The following is a 13,359-nucleotide window of genomic DNA, read 5'->3' as shown; positions in this document are numbered from 1 at the left end:
ATTATTCGGGTTTTGATTATTGGTGACACTGTGCGATTTTGAAATTGAGGAACTTTTCCAAAAAATTGTGATTTTTTGCGACAGAGTTATTTCCCTTTGTTTCATACTTTTATGAACTATATTAGGCTACTATTTAAAAAATCAATATTTTCACTTCAAAAATGGTATGTACAGTGACTGAACATTTTGCAAAAAAATACTTCTGTACATGTGGATAGACCTGAAGTCTCTGACAAGACTGTAGCTCCACTACAAAGGACGAAAAATGTAGAACAATGATTCTGGGTTTAGTCCCATTTTTTTGCTAAGCTCTTTTGCAATTACATTAAAACTGTAGATGTTAAAAAAAATTGCAGATATTTCTCTTTTTTCAAATTAACTGTTGCCACATCATTGATCAACATCAAAAACTGATAAAGACATTTATGTATCACATAATGTGCCAAGTCAATATTAAATTCAAATCAAAATAGTAGAAGGAGTAGCATTTTCAAAATATTTCACAGATATTTCTAATTTTAGTTTTCATGGCAATAGTGTTTAACGAAATGAAAAAGCAACAAATAGAAATATCTAAGTGAAGTCTACTTGTGTGCCTAGTTATAATGAAATCTGAAATCAGACCCAAAATTGTAGAAGGAGTAGCATTTTGAAAAATTCTTTACAGACAAATACACAGCTAGATGGACGAAAGACACCCTACTATTGCATAAGTTTTTCTGGTCTCTGTCCAGGAATGTTAAAAATCATGAATAACATAGTATTACAGTGAACAAAATTTCAAGTCTTACCAAAATTATAAGCATTGCAGTTTTTAAATCATGCATGAACATGTATACAATTAAGTCCCTTTCAAACTTTGTCTAAAATAACTTTGAAGGCTTCTTGTAAAAATGCCTTCATGATGACAAAATATTAAACAAATATATGCCAAATATAAGCCTAATCCATGGACAAGCATCTCATAAAAATATCTTTCCTTTAGAATAACATAAACTACAAAGCAAATAAGAACAATCACAAGTTTAAAGCTATTAGAACTAACAATGAGCTTAAACTAGTAAAAAGGAAGCTTCAATATACAAAAGTCACATGGACTGTGACAGAGCTGATATCTTACTAAGAAGAAATCACAGCTGGCACTTATCTGTGACAGAATTCACCATGTCGTATGCTTCCATAGCATTCAGATCCTTGAGGACCTCATTTAAATCTTCATCTTCTTCAGATTTCACAGTAAGTTCTAATTTTGGTCTCTTTTCCTTGTCAGTGCTTTCTTTTAGCAGCTTCATTTGAAATTGAGCGAAAAGACTGCGAACTTGTTGAGCTGAGATCCAGTCATTTGGACAAAAAACATGATTGCCGTTTTCATCTCGTTCATTGCGGATTTGTAAAGAAACTGTCACAGGGTTTGCTTTTTTCCCAGTTTTTTCACCCTCATCAAAAATGTTTTTTACAAATTGTTTTACCGCTGTTGAGAATCTGACAAATTTTCTGTCTGACTTCAAGGCCCATCCTGTTTTCAGCTGGGATAATTGACTTTCGGAACTTGCATTAGAGGATTGGATGGAGTGAGATTGGTTGTAACACAAGGATTGACTACATTGTTCTGCCCACAGTTCCATGGCAATATCTGTACTGCTATTTGTCTCATGGTAAGAATGACTTCCTACAGCCAAATGTTTTTCTAATGTTGATGGTTTTCTAAATGATCTGATGCAGCCAGGTTCAGTGCAACTAAGGTCTCCATTGTTGTCATCCTGTTCATCAGATTGTGGAGATGCAAATGGAAGCTTCAGCAGGGATGATTGCATACATTCTGGTATAACAGTGGAATCTTCTTTGACCTTTAAAAGAAAAATATGAATATTTTGTATATAGTATGAAACACAAATTCAAAGATCAAAAAAATTACAATACACAGTCTGAATTGACAAAGAAAAAAAAATACCTTCATTTTGGTCTCATCAAACGCAAGATTCTGAGATATTTTCTCCAGTGTACTCTTTGGGATCAAGTGTCCTGGACCAATTCCATAGGCTCTAAACACTCTGATGCCTTCTTCCTCAAACACAAAATTGTTCATCTGACTGATTTTGAAGTTTCTGATAGTTCCTGACAAAACAGGGTGATTTTCTGTGCTGATATCAATCAATGTAATGAATGTATTTTTAACTCCTCCATGACTTTCCAATGCTTTTTTCAGTTGATCTGCATTTTCCACATCGTTTCCTTCATTTGCATACTTCAAAATGTGCATTCTGCATGTTCCAGTTCTTGAATCACATAGATCTTTGCCACTTTGGACCTCGCTAAAATTGTATTCTCTTATTTTGAGCTGTAGGAAGTCGTAATTCCTCCAAATGTAAGACATCAGTGGCATGCTATGATAGCATCCTGCATTGTCAGACTTTAAATACACTTCTGACAGGTGAGGGTTGAGACATTTGAGTTTTTCTAAGCTGTTTTTGAGAATACAGGCAACTGAGAACCATCCCTGATTTCCTCCTTGTAATACATGTACAAATGATACAAGACTGAATTTCTTTTCCTGACTATCTGCATCATCTCTGGGATGTTCAAGGAATATAGCACACGTGACATGCCAGCTGATGCCCTGTTTTCCAAACCAGTTTTGCTGTGATTCACGAAAACTTTGTGGCAGGAATTTCATGGCCCAATCCAAAATCAACAGTGCTTGGTTACTCTTCATATTTTGTACAATCTGGCATTTACTGATATCCTGGTTTACAGTTCTTGTAATATGGGCTTTCCATTCCTGTATATTGTTTCTTGAACGTTCAAAATCATGCTCCAATTCTCTCTGCAAGTCAATTGATAAATTTGTTGCTGATAAACAACTTGAGATTTCATCAATAACTGCTGCAGTGCTACTACATTTCATGCAACTCTCAGTATGCTGATGATCACAAATTTTACTGAAATCTGGATTTGTCTCATCCGATAGGGCATATGTTGTACAATGGTCAATACAAGTGCTGGACTGTGTGACATGCATCTTCAGATCGAATTTAAGGTGTTCATTCACATCTGACAGCTTTTCTATCAAGTTCATTGTTATGTCTCTTGAAAGGCCATTTTCTTGAAGCTTATACAGTATTTTCTGTAACAACTCTACTGCTTCCATTCCATCTGCAGTATAACTGTCCAGTCCTTTCAAAGACTTCTTCTGTGATGCAGAACAGACTTTTATAATTTTGAACAATGTTGCTCTTGAAGGTGTCACCATCTCACTGTCTTCACAGAACATTTCATAAGCATGGATTATTCTTGAGGCAATCATTGTTCTAATCATTTTTGGAATTTTGATTTGTAATCCGGATGATAAACGGAGTGTCTTTGAACCATATCCAACCACCTGACAAATTGATGGACTGCACAAAAACTCGACAAAATGCTGAATTCGACACTTTGTAAGTCTGATCCGATTAATCTTTGGCTGATCAATAATTTGGCCAGGACCATTAGTTGATGCATATTTTCTTGCACAATCTATTTTGTACTTTGTTAAACCATGCACCATTTTACAAAGTTCAGTTTTGGAGAAGTTGTTCACGAACAATGAGAGTATCTGCACTTGACTCTGATGTCCATCAGCCTGATCGTATGCTTTTATTAAGGCCTCTGTCAATGCATCAGTTTCTACCCTTTTTTCCTCTGGCTTGTAGTATTTTTGATAAAGCAAGTGCATTAATGCATTTTCTTGGCCAGGTGCAATGCATTCAAAGGCATACTGAATAACTTCATTGGCTTTCTGTGTCACATAGTCTTTTGTAGACTGCTGTACTTCATCTAATGATGCATTCAGGGTGAAGCGTAAGGGCGTGAATTTACCATCAGACAGTATCTCCATACTCCTGTTTAGCTTTTCTCGATGGTATGTGGGTGGTCTCCAGTAGTCACTTACTGTTCCTTGGGAAGACTGACTCAGAGAAAACTCTGAATTCTGACTGGATTGCTCTAAAAAAGAAAGAGTTTTGATAAGAGATATTGTAAATGTTGAAGACGACATTTTTCTGACTATAATCACACTTCCATGACAATTCTTCCACGGCATATTATTAAACACAAGAGGCCCATGGGCCATATCGATCCCCTAGGCACTGTGACTAGAGAAGATTTTCAAAGAAATAATGCATTTTTACTATATACTCATTTTTGCCCTGCCCTAACACCAGAACCCCTGACCCTGGGGCAATAAAATTCACAATTTTGGTCGATACACTTTTTGCTTATCATTACTATGTACTTTAGTTAGTTTATTTTAATACCCAGGAGCATTTCAGCCTCGCCCTATCACTAGAACCCCTGACCTCAGGGTCATGAATTTCAAAATTTTGGTAGAGGACTCAATGCTGATTACAATCATGCAAACAGTTCCACTGCTTGATGTCCAGGAGTTAAAAAGATTTTTAAAGACTGCATTAATTTTGGTGGTTTTGGCCCCCCCCCCCCTCAGGCCCCTGGAGGGGGGGGGGCAGGGATCATGAAATTCAAAATTTTTGTTCCCCTTCACCCATGGAGGATTTATGCAAAATTTGGTTGAAATTGGTTCAGTGGTCAGAGATGCTGAAAATGTTCAAATGTTAACGCACGACGATGGAAGAAAATGGATACCAATAGGTCACCTGAGTTTACTCAGGTGACCTAAAAAATCTGATGTATTCATTTCTATGGAAAACTTCAATCATCCATTGTGGCCCCACCCTACCCACGGGGGTTATGATTTGAACAAACTTGAATCTACTGGTACACTACCTGAGGGTGTTTTCACATCTTTCCTGGCCCAGTGGCTCTTGAGAGGAAGATTTTAAAAGATTTTTCCTATATATTCCTATGTAAAACTTTGATCGGCCATTGTGGCCCAACCCTATACCCGGGGGACACCTGAGGATGATTCCACATGAATTTCATCTTTCCTGGTCCAGTGGTTCTTGAGAAGAAGATCTTTTAAAAATGCCATTCATTTTTCACAAAATCATAATTATCTCCCCTTGGAAAAGGGTGTGGCCCTTCATTTGAACAAACTTGAATGCCCTTTACCTAAGGATACTTTGAAAATGTGAAACGTTTACAACAACAACAACGACGATGACGACAGACAATGGACAAATTTATGAGCCTTCGGCTCGGGTGAGCTAAACATTCCTTGAAAAAGTTCATGGTAATACAGAAGATTGATATAACACATTTGCAGATATACTAGTATTAGCAAACTTATTTTGTGTCCCATTTAGTTAAGAACTGTGCTCACAAATACAGTCCATCGCCCAAAGCCTAATGCACAAAATTACAGCAGCAGTGCTCCGTTCTATCAATATATATTTTTTCGGAGAGTTACAGATCTGCAGCTAGGATAGGACATGGAATATGAAATTATTCTTTCAGACTGAGTGACCTTGAACTAGTTTGCACAGACATGACCTTGAGCCAAGGTCACGACACATAATATATTACAGATATAGCAAGTATATTCACAGCTTTTCTTGACATTGCTATTATTTAATAACAGAGTTTTACTGAATATTGTAAAAGCACAAATATTCATGGGGGATTATATTTCATTAATTTGTTGCTGACAATTATCAATGAAATTAAATCCCACACAATTTATATGACTATACATTGAAAAGTATTACTTTCAAAATGACAAAATTAAATGCCCAAGACACTTTTTTAGATGACAAATCAATAAAATTTATCCCCATTAAAATTTGTGCATTTACATTATTTTAATATGAATAGTACATAAATAAATATCTACCTGACACACTTTGCAAAGGACTTTTTACGTCATGAACAATAACCAGACTTTCTGAAAATAAAATAAAGCTTTTGTTATAAATGATATACTTATTTCAATCACAGTATCTGCTGGAATGATGTATAATTGTATGAAAAACATATACATATGGTAAAAAAGAAGTCTGTGTGCCAATGCTCACTAGTAATACCTCCACTCTAATGTAAATATATGCTCTCATTATGGGTTTTGGTGAAATAAAGGTTTTAATTAAATTGGAACTTCTAATAGATTTTCAAAAATGTCCTGCATTTTCAATATACTGTAAATGCACAAATAATGGTTCGATATCCAATTTCATTTATTGTAGACATACTTTTTCCCACTGGGTCATACCGGTAATTCTGCAGAATCTCAATTTCTGTTTAATCTGCGTGCACAAAATTATGCGGATTTCCTAGACTGTCACTATGTGCCTTACATACTATGTGCCTTACAACCACATAGCGTAAATTAATACCACACGGAAAAATGTACTTCTACAGTATTTTGTTGTTCACAATTATCAACAAAGTCTATGTACCCTATAGAATTTTTATAAGTACCAGTACTGAGTATTGTTACTTTGGAAACAACAAAATTTAATGCTTGGAAACCTTTTTTTAGACGACAAATCAATGAAATTTATCTTATCATGTTTATCCCAACTAAAATTTGTGCTTCTACAGCAGGATGAAAATATCTCAAGACATGAAAAGACAAACTGTCATTCACTTCTTTTCCCACCCTACTTTACCAACAGATACTTTATTTGTTTAAATTTTAATTTAGTCATTATATAGAGAAATTAAGCTGAATATATTTAAAAGTACATGACCAACATATGGACTGCACAGCAATGAATGAATACTGATAGCAACAGTTTACCTTAAAGTTAACCAAAATTATAAAAATAAACCAAATATATACCTTCCACCCCTGAAGTTTGTCGAGAAACAGCTGAACACTGTTCAGTGTCACATTCTATTCTTTCTTCAATGTCCTCTGTACTAAGCTTAAAAAATTCAGCTGAAATAAAAAAATATACATATTACATCATTTACATGACAATGTGGTAGTCGGTAATACAGACGAAAGTCATCTATTTTTCAAAATTATAGCTTCTTATACTTTAATGAATATTTATCATTTCATATTTTAATTTACCCGGTCTTTAATTTCTAAATAATTCTATTACTAGGAGTAGTATCCTGGCTTCAGAGCAATAAAACACAGATCAGTTTATAACCAGAAGTCTCTGTCGAGACTGAAGCTCTACTGGTTTGTTCTTATAGCAAAGGAAGCGAAAAATACTTAAGCAGTTGGGAATTGCAACTTTATAACAGCAATAAATAGAATAATGATCCTTGATTAAGTCTTTCTATGTTCTTAGTGTAGTCTACTTGCATGCCACATTATATTATAATCAGACTAAAACTGTATTTGAGTGGTATTTTGAAAGTATTAAACAGAAATTTCTATTTTTAGTAATCAAGGCAATGATGTTCATCGAAGTCTAAATCACATATACAAAATTGTGTATCTTAGTGAAGTCTACTTGTGTGCCAAGTTATATTGAAATCAGTTCAAAACTGTAGGAGGAGTAGTATTTTGAAAGAATTTCACAGAAATTTCTATTTTTAGTAACCACGGCAACACCGTTCATTGAAATCAAAAACCGATACACAGAATTATGTATCTTAGTGTAGTCTACTTGTGCGCCAAGTTATACTGAAATCAGTCAAAAACTGTAGGAGGAGTAGCATTTTGAAAGAATTTCACAGAAATTTCTATTTTTAGTAACCACGGCAACAACATTCATAGAAATCAAAAACCGATATACAGAATTATGTATCTTAGTGTAGTCTACTTGTGCGCCAAGTTATATTGAAATCTAGTCTAAAACTGTAGGAGGAGTAGCATTTTGAAAGAATTTCACAGAAATTTCTATTTTTAGTAACCATGGCAACACCGTTCATCAAAATCAAAAACCGATACACAGAATTATGTATCTTAGTGTAGTCTATTTATGTGCCAAGTTATATTGAAATCAGTCAAAAACTGTAGGAGGAGTAGCATTTTGAAAGAATTTCACAGAAATTTCTATTTTTAGTAACCATGGCAACACCGTTCATCAAAATCAAAAACCGATACACAGAATTATGTATCTTAGTGTAGTCTACTTGTAAGCCAAGTTATATTGAAATTAGACCAAAACTGTAGGAGGAGTAGCATTTTGAAAAATTGTTTACAGACAGACAGACAGACAGACAGACAGACGGACAGACGGACGGACGCCGGACGCATTACTATCGCATAAGCTCTTCTGGTCTCTGACCAGTAGAGCTAAAAATCTACAAGATTTCAACCTCACATTTACAAGAGGAACTAATTTACATGTATAATTAAAAAATAGAGAGTGATTGGCTAAGTTTTATTTCTCCATTTTTTTGTTTTTGTTTTTAGGACAAAGGGAGTTCACCGGGTGTGTTAATTGGGTTGTAAAACTGCCTAAATGATAACATGAAGCCCCTTTTTAAAACTTTTCACAGATTCCTTGATATAAATGATGTAATCATGTGCATTTACAAACTGTTTATGTACTCTGATCTATATTTTTTTGAAAGGTAGTTTTTGTTGTTGTGTAATTTATAATTAACACTGACATTAAAGACCAACAACTTCAAAATTTATTAGACTAAGCGTTTTCTATTGTACTAAATAAATGTACTTGTGCACTAATCATATGTAGAAAGATTTATTCTTTGATTTGTACATTTTCAATCTGAAAGATGTGAATCTTGGAGAAATTATGAGCCTTAATTTTTTAAACATTGCAGACAATCTGCATTTCTCTTGTTAATGAAATGAATTGAAAAAAAAAAAAAAAAACATTGGGTGTGGAGTGGGGAAGGGGGGGGGGGGGGGGGTGTAAAAAAAAAAAAATTTTTTTTTTATTATTGACCTGGACATTCAAATAATTAGGTGTTGTTTGGGGTTATGCATATATCACATGTATACAACGTACCGACATCATCCTCAATGTCCACTTTGGTGGAGTAAGTTTTTCTGTGCCTATCAGAACAATTCCTGCATAAACCTGCAATTTAATAAGAGCTGTTAAATTTTTCTTGCATTTCAACAGATGACAGGCATTTGACATTACATATTTTTTTTTTTTGACACTCGATCAGGATCTTTGAGATCCCAGTTCATGTATACATGGGTTTTGAAGACACTAAAGCATTGAATTATATTTATTTTTTAATGTAGTCTAGTAACTCACTCAATGGTGTACAATACTACACATAGATGTGATATGATTCATAATAAAAATTCATCACAGTTAGACTCCTCTATCCAATTTATGCTACTTTGTCGTTTGAATGAGATCTAGCTAGATCTCTAATTTATATAGCAAAATACATAAAAATGAATATGGAATGTAAATATCTGAATATATATATATATATATATATATATGTTTATTCACCAATCAAGGGCCCACAGGGGGCATGAACAATTATTACAAAATGATAACATTGATTACAATTCTATATTAAGGATAATGTAACATGATATGTAAATCTACATCGTATTAATATTCTCTCATATTACATAAGAAATTCTTAAAAATCATATGAAGATCAATCAAAAATTTATCCTTAAGATTATGTTATAGTGTTTATTAGGCTATATCACTTACCAGAACCAACAGGTACAAGGATCCTCTCATGTAGCCATATTTCTTTGGAAACGGGGCAATTAACTCCTCTGTCTGGTTTCTCCTTCTGGTCTGGTGGGTGCAACGGGTGTGAGCACCGCCTAGAAGTCTTATACTAATAAGTACCAAGACTATTTCTGTGGTTCTGACATATTTTAAATTTTACGGACTCTTTAGTTACTGTAAACAACCCACTTCTGTATAGCAAGAGAAGGCCCTCAGGTATTGTCACTTGTTGGTGTTCAGGGGCAGCTTGACAACGCTTCAAGTGAGGTAATACATCTTTTTGACATGAATATATGCTTTCTGAAAGTCCTCCACATGCAACAGAAGTGCATGACCTTGAAAAGTCACATTCACCCATACCTGGAAGCTGCCATATTCATGCATATACCTTATGTGTCTCATTCCCTAGAGAGTACCTTGAGGGGAGATAACTATGCTGAAACTTCAAGTTTATGTCTCATGAAAGGCATTTTTATTTAATTAAACCTGTTAATTGTTTGATTTTATTTTGAACAATTATTTTTATTTATAGATCAACATTAATGAAAAATAACAATCAGTTAATAAGCAACATTTGTCTTTTATTTATTATGTTTATGTTAATTTTTACCCAAATTTCTCTGATAATTTAACACTGATTAACTACTCAAAAAACGACAGATTTTCTCAAAACCCAAACAAGTCCTATTGCATAGAGAATTCAAACATACTTTACTTTTTAATTAATTTTGAATTTAAAAATAATAAGCGTCCAAACCCTGTTTAATATGAAGATTTTTATGGTACCTTTACATCCGAAACGATATTTCTCTCAAAAGAGACATTTTTGACGGGTTGCTATGGCAACATTGCATGTTTGACAAGAAATCTTTTATTATCAAACATAATTTATAATCTTGAATTTTTATATGAAATAAGTAGTTTATGTGTAAATGATTGCTTTTGGCTCTAATGCTGCATTGAAATTGAATGAAATTCTCCCTTTATTTGCCCTTTCTTGTGCTTTATTTTCCTGGTTTTAATGACGGCCCTGTTACTATAAATAGAACAAGCTATCAATTTTCTCACCTCACGATTTTTTATCAGTGATGTGTACCTTATCAATATTTAATGGAATAATGACATTTAAAAGTACCTTAAAAATTGATATTTTACAATTCTGCCTGGTTTTCTCATAGACCCACAATTAAAAACACGACAAATGGTCCATATCTTGACAGTGCCCCCATTTGACTACAATAAAGGCAAGGTAACAAAATTTCATTCTAATTTTTGTAAGCATAAAACATACAAGTATATTTCCAAAAATTAAAATTTTTTATCATTCCGTTTTCGTAATTTTCAACTAGATCGGGCCTCGTTAAAGATAATGTGACCTTGACTTTTTCAAGTGACCATAGTTCAGGGTCATGGTACACCCTCATATTACGATCAAACTTTGTGCCAGATAGGAGCATTCAATGCTTTTTCTTGTTATGGACCAACCATGCTGATGATGTGACCTTGATCTTGGTCAAATTGAATGACCTTAAATCAAGGTTATGTCAAACCTGATTTGTGTGTATTACATGTATGACGTATGTTCTGTCCTGTGGAGTGCAGTTAAATTTGGACCACTTTTAATACATACATCAGGGGCTGACAAATAGATTTTTAAGGCACTTGCCCAAGGGCAAACTTGTACATGGTCAAAATTCACTTGCCCTACCTGAATTTTTGTCTGCCTACCATTAACTTATACTGTATTTATAAATATTTCAAAAAAGAGAAAGACAAATACTGAGTAGAATATTGGCATACATATTGATTTTATTTTTGATAATTGATTAAGTCACTTGCCCACAGGCAAGTGATTGATAATTAAAATTTCACTTGCCCAACCCTAAAATTCACTAGCCCCAGGTGTTGGGCAATGGGATTTGTCATCCGCTACATGTAACTGATTTTTATTATTCCCTGGTTGCAGTCTTACTCTTCAGTTGAGTGATGTAGCCCCTCGGGGCCTCTTTTTGGACAAGAGTTTGCATTTATTGGCAGGTCCAGATTAATTCTTTTGCAGTTTTCTGAGGGGTCTATTGATTATTGTGAAGGTGCATTATTTATCTGAAAAATCTTCTTGGTATTGCTCTAAATCTGTATTTAGCAGATAAATGAAGTTTATATATTAGTAGTTTAACGATGAACAAGGATCTCAGTCTTACCAACTTAATTGTGAATATTTTGTCCCCTGAGTCAGGGGTTGATGGCGGTGGCTATTAAATAAATGGTGGTAATGCATTATTTTTTTTTTTTTAAATCTTTTCTGACTCCCTTGGTTTTCAGTGGAAAAACTTCATGATAATTATGAGAAATGATTTTGAATTATTTTAATTGAAATTCATGTCCCTGGGGTAAGTGGTTTATGGTTGAAGGGTGAGACTCGTTTGTTTTCAGTATAAAGTGTAATACTGTATACTAGAAATTCATCATCATGATCATCATTACCATCATCAACATCATTATAATCCTCCTCATCATCATCATGCAGTATTATTGAGGGAACAGACAAGCATACATACTAAAGGCATGGTTATGATCATGATGAGCAAGGGTGCATTTTCCAAAATTATAGATATTTTAGACCCTATCTAAATTAATTTCATACCAGATTTTAAAATTTTGAACCCTTTAGTCAATCAATTTCTTTCAAAAGAGTCACCCGTGTGGCCCAATGGTTAGAGCGTCTGCTTTAGAGTAGTTGGGTAATGAGTTGATCCTTATGTCGCAGGTTAGAATCCCACTGTGGGACAGGTTCTTAGGATGAGACAGTATAAACTGAGGTCCCGTATGTGTCACAGTAGGTGCTGGCACGAAAAAGATCCCTCCCTGCTAAATGGCCGTAAGTGCCGAGTATAGGACAAAATTTGTAGCTCTCCATCAGCGCATGGCGGTGTCTCCATATGAGTGAAAAATTCGCAAGAGGGATGTTATTAAAACAACATTCAATCAATCAATCTTCCAAAAGATGTTGTTTCCCTTTACTATTGCTGAACGTAATAATAGATGAATTAAAATGGGACAAAGATACTGTACTTTTATTCATTAAATGATACAGTTAATACCATGAAAATGGAATTTAACAATGTTAAACATAACTATGACTGCTATATTTCAGTGAATGTGGATGGAATCCATTCTGGTAACAGCTCCCCGACGTCACACCATCTGTGTTAGGAAGGGACAAGCCACCAACGGAATCCAGGAAATTTGGGAGCAACACCTCCTCTAAATCTTCTCCTTCATCTGACTCCATGGCAACTGGCAAGGAGCAACATTTAAAACAACACCCCAGCTCCTCCTGATCCTCCATTGAGTTGTGGAAGCAGCTCCCATTTGTTGCACCCTCCAGCTCCAGAAACCAATTTTTGAACAATAAATCATCTCCTTCACAAAGTTCAGAATCCAAAACAGAGTACAAGTCTCCTCTCTCTCCTTCATTAAGTCACGGAGCTCAGTCTGAAATTGAATTAACTCCATTTTCTAAAGATCAAGATCATCATTACACCAATTTAGGAAAATACATTAGGGAAAAGTTTTACAATCAGGAGATTTGTGATGTAGCCTTCAAAATAGGGGAGAAAATAATTCCTGCCCATAAGATCGTGTTGGCTTCTTCTGACACTCCCTGCAGCGCACTTTTATAATTTTAGAGGTAACTGCTTCTTGATGAAATGCCTCCTTTTCAAATAAACTTAATTGTGAAAAGTGTTTAAAGTCTCAGTCCTGTGCCAGGATCATGCAAGTGTTTCCTTGTCTAATTCAAAAAAGGATCTTGCTTCTTTTACAT

General features: G+C 34.5%; 1 protein-coding gene across 1 annotated transcript; it reads right to left on the bottom strand.

The window, feature by feature from the left end:
- Positions 1-1,103: 1,103 nt before the first annotated feature.
- On the bottom strand, positions 1,104-12,882 carry LOC134237441 (uncharacterized). The gene is made up of 6 exons (XM_062719531.1): positions 12,735-12,882; positions 8,832-8,903; positions 6,734-6,832; positions 5,786-5,836; positions 1,952-3,981; positions 1,104-1,847 (listed from the first exon to the last, which is right to left on the bottom strand). The coding sequence occupies exons 1-6, from the start codon at positions 12,880-12,882 to the stop codon at positions 1,131-1,133; spliced, it is 3,117 nt and encodes a 1,038-aa protein (XP_062575515.1). The 3' UTR covers positions 1,104-1,130.
- Between the last annotated feature and the right edge of the window lie 477 nt (positions 12,883-13,359).

This window comes from Saccostrea cucullata, unplaced genomic scaffold (assembly GCF_032062105.1).
Source record: "Saccostrea cucullata isolate Sc308-1 unplaced genomic scaffold, CSIRO_AGI_Scuc_v1 ctg11507, whole genome shotgun sequence".
NCBI lineage: Eukaryota > Metazoa > Mollusca > Bivalvia > Ostreida > Ostreidae > Saccostrea > Saccostrea cuccullata.
The sequence above is the reverse complement of the archived record's forward strand: the minus strand, read 5'-3'. Positions and strand labels throughout refer to the sequence as shown.

Coding starts and splice junctions, on each gene's coding strand:
- LOC134237441 (XM_062719531.1), bottom strand. CDS start 12,882: ATGGAGGATCAGGAGGAGCTGGGGTGTTGTTTTAAATGTTGCTCCTTG. Junction 5,837..6,733: donor ACAAACTTCAGGGGTGGAAG/GTATATATTTGG, acceptor TTTTATTTTCAG/AAAGTCTGGTTATTGTTCAT. Junction 3,982..5,785: donor TCCTTTGCAAAGTGTGTCAG/GTAGATATTTAT, acceptor TTTCTTTTTTAG/AGCAATCCAGTCAGAATTCA.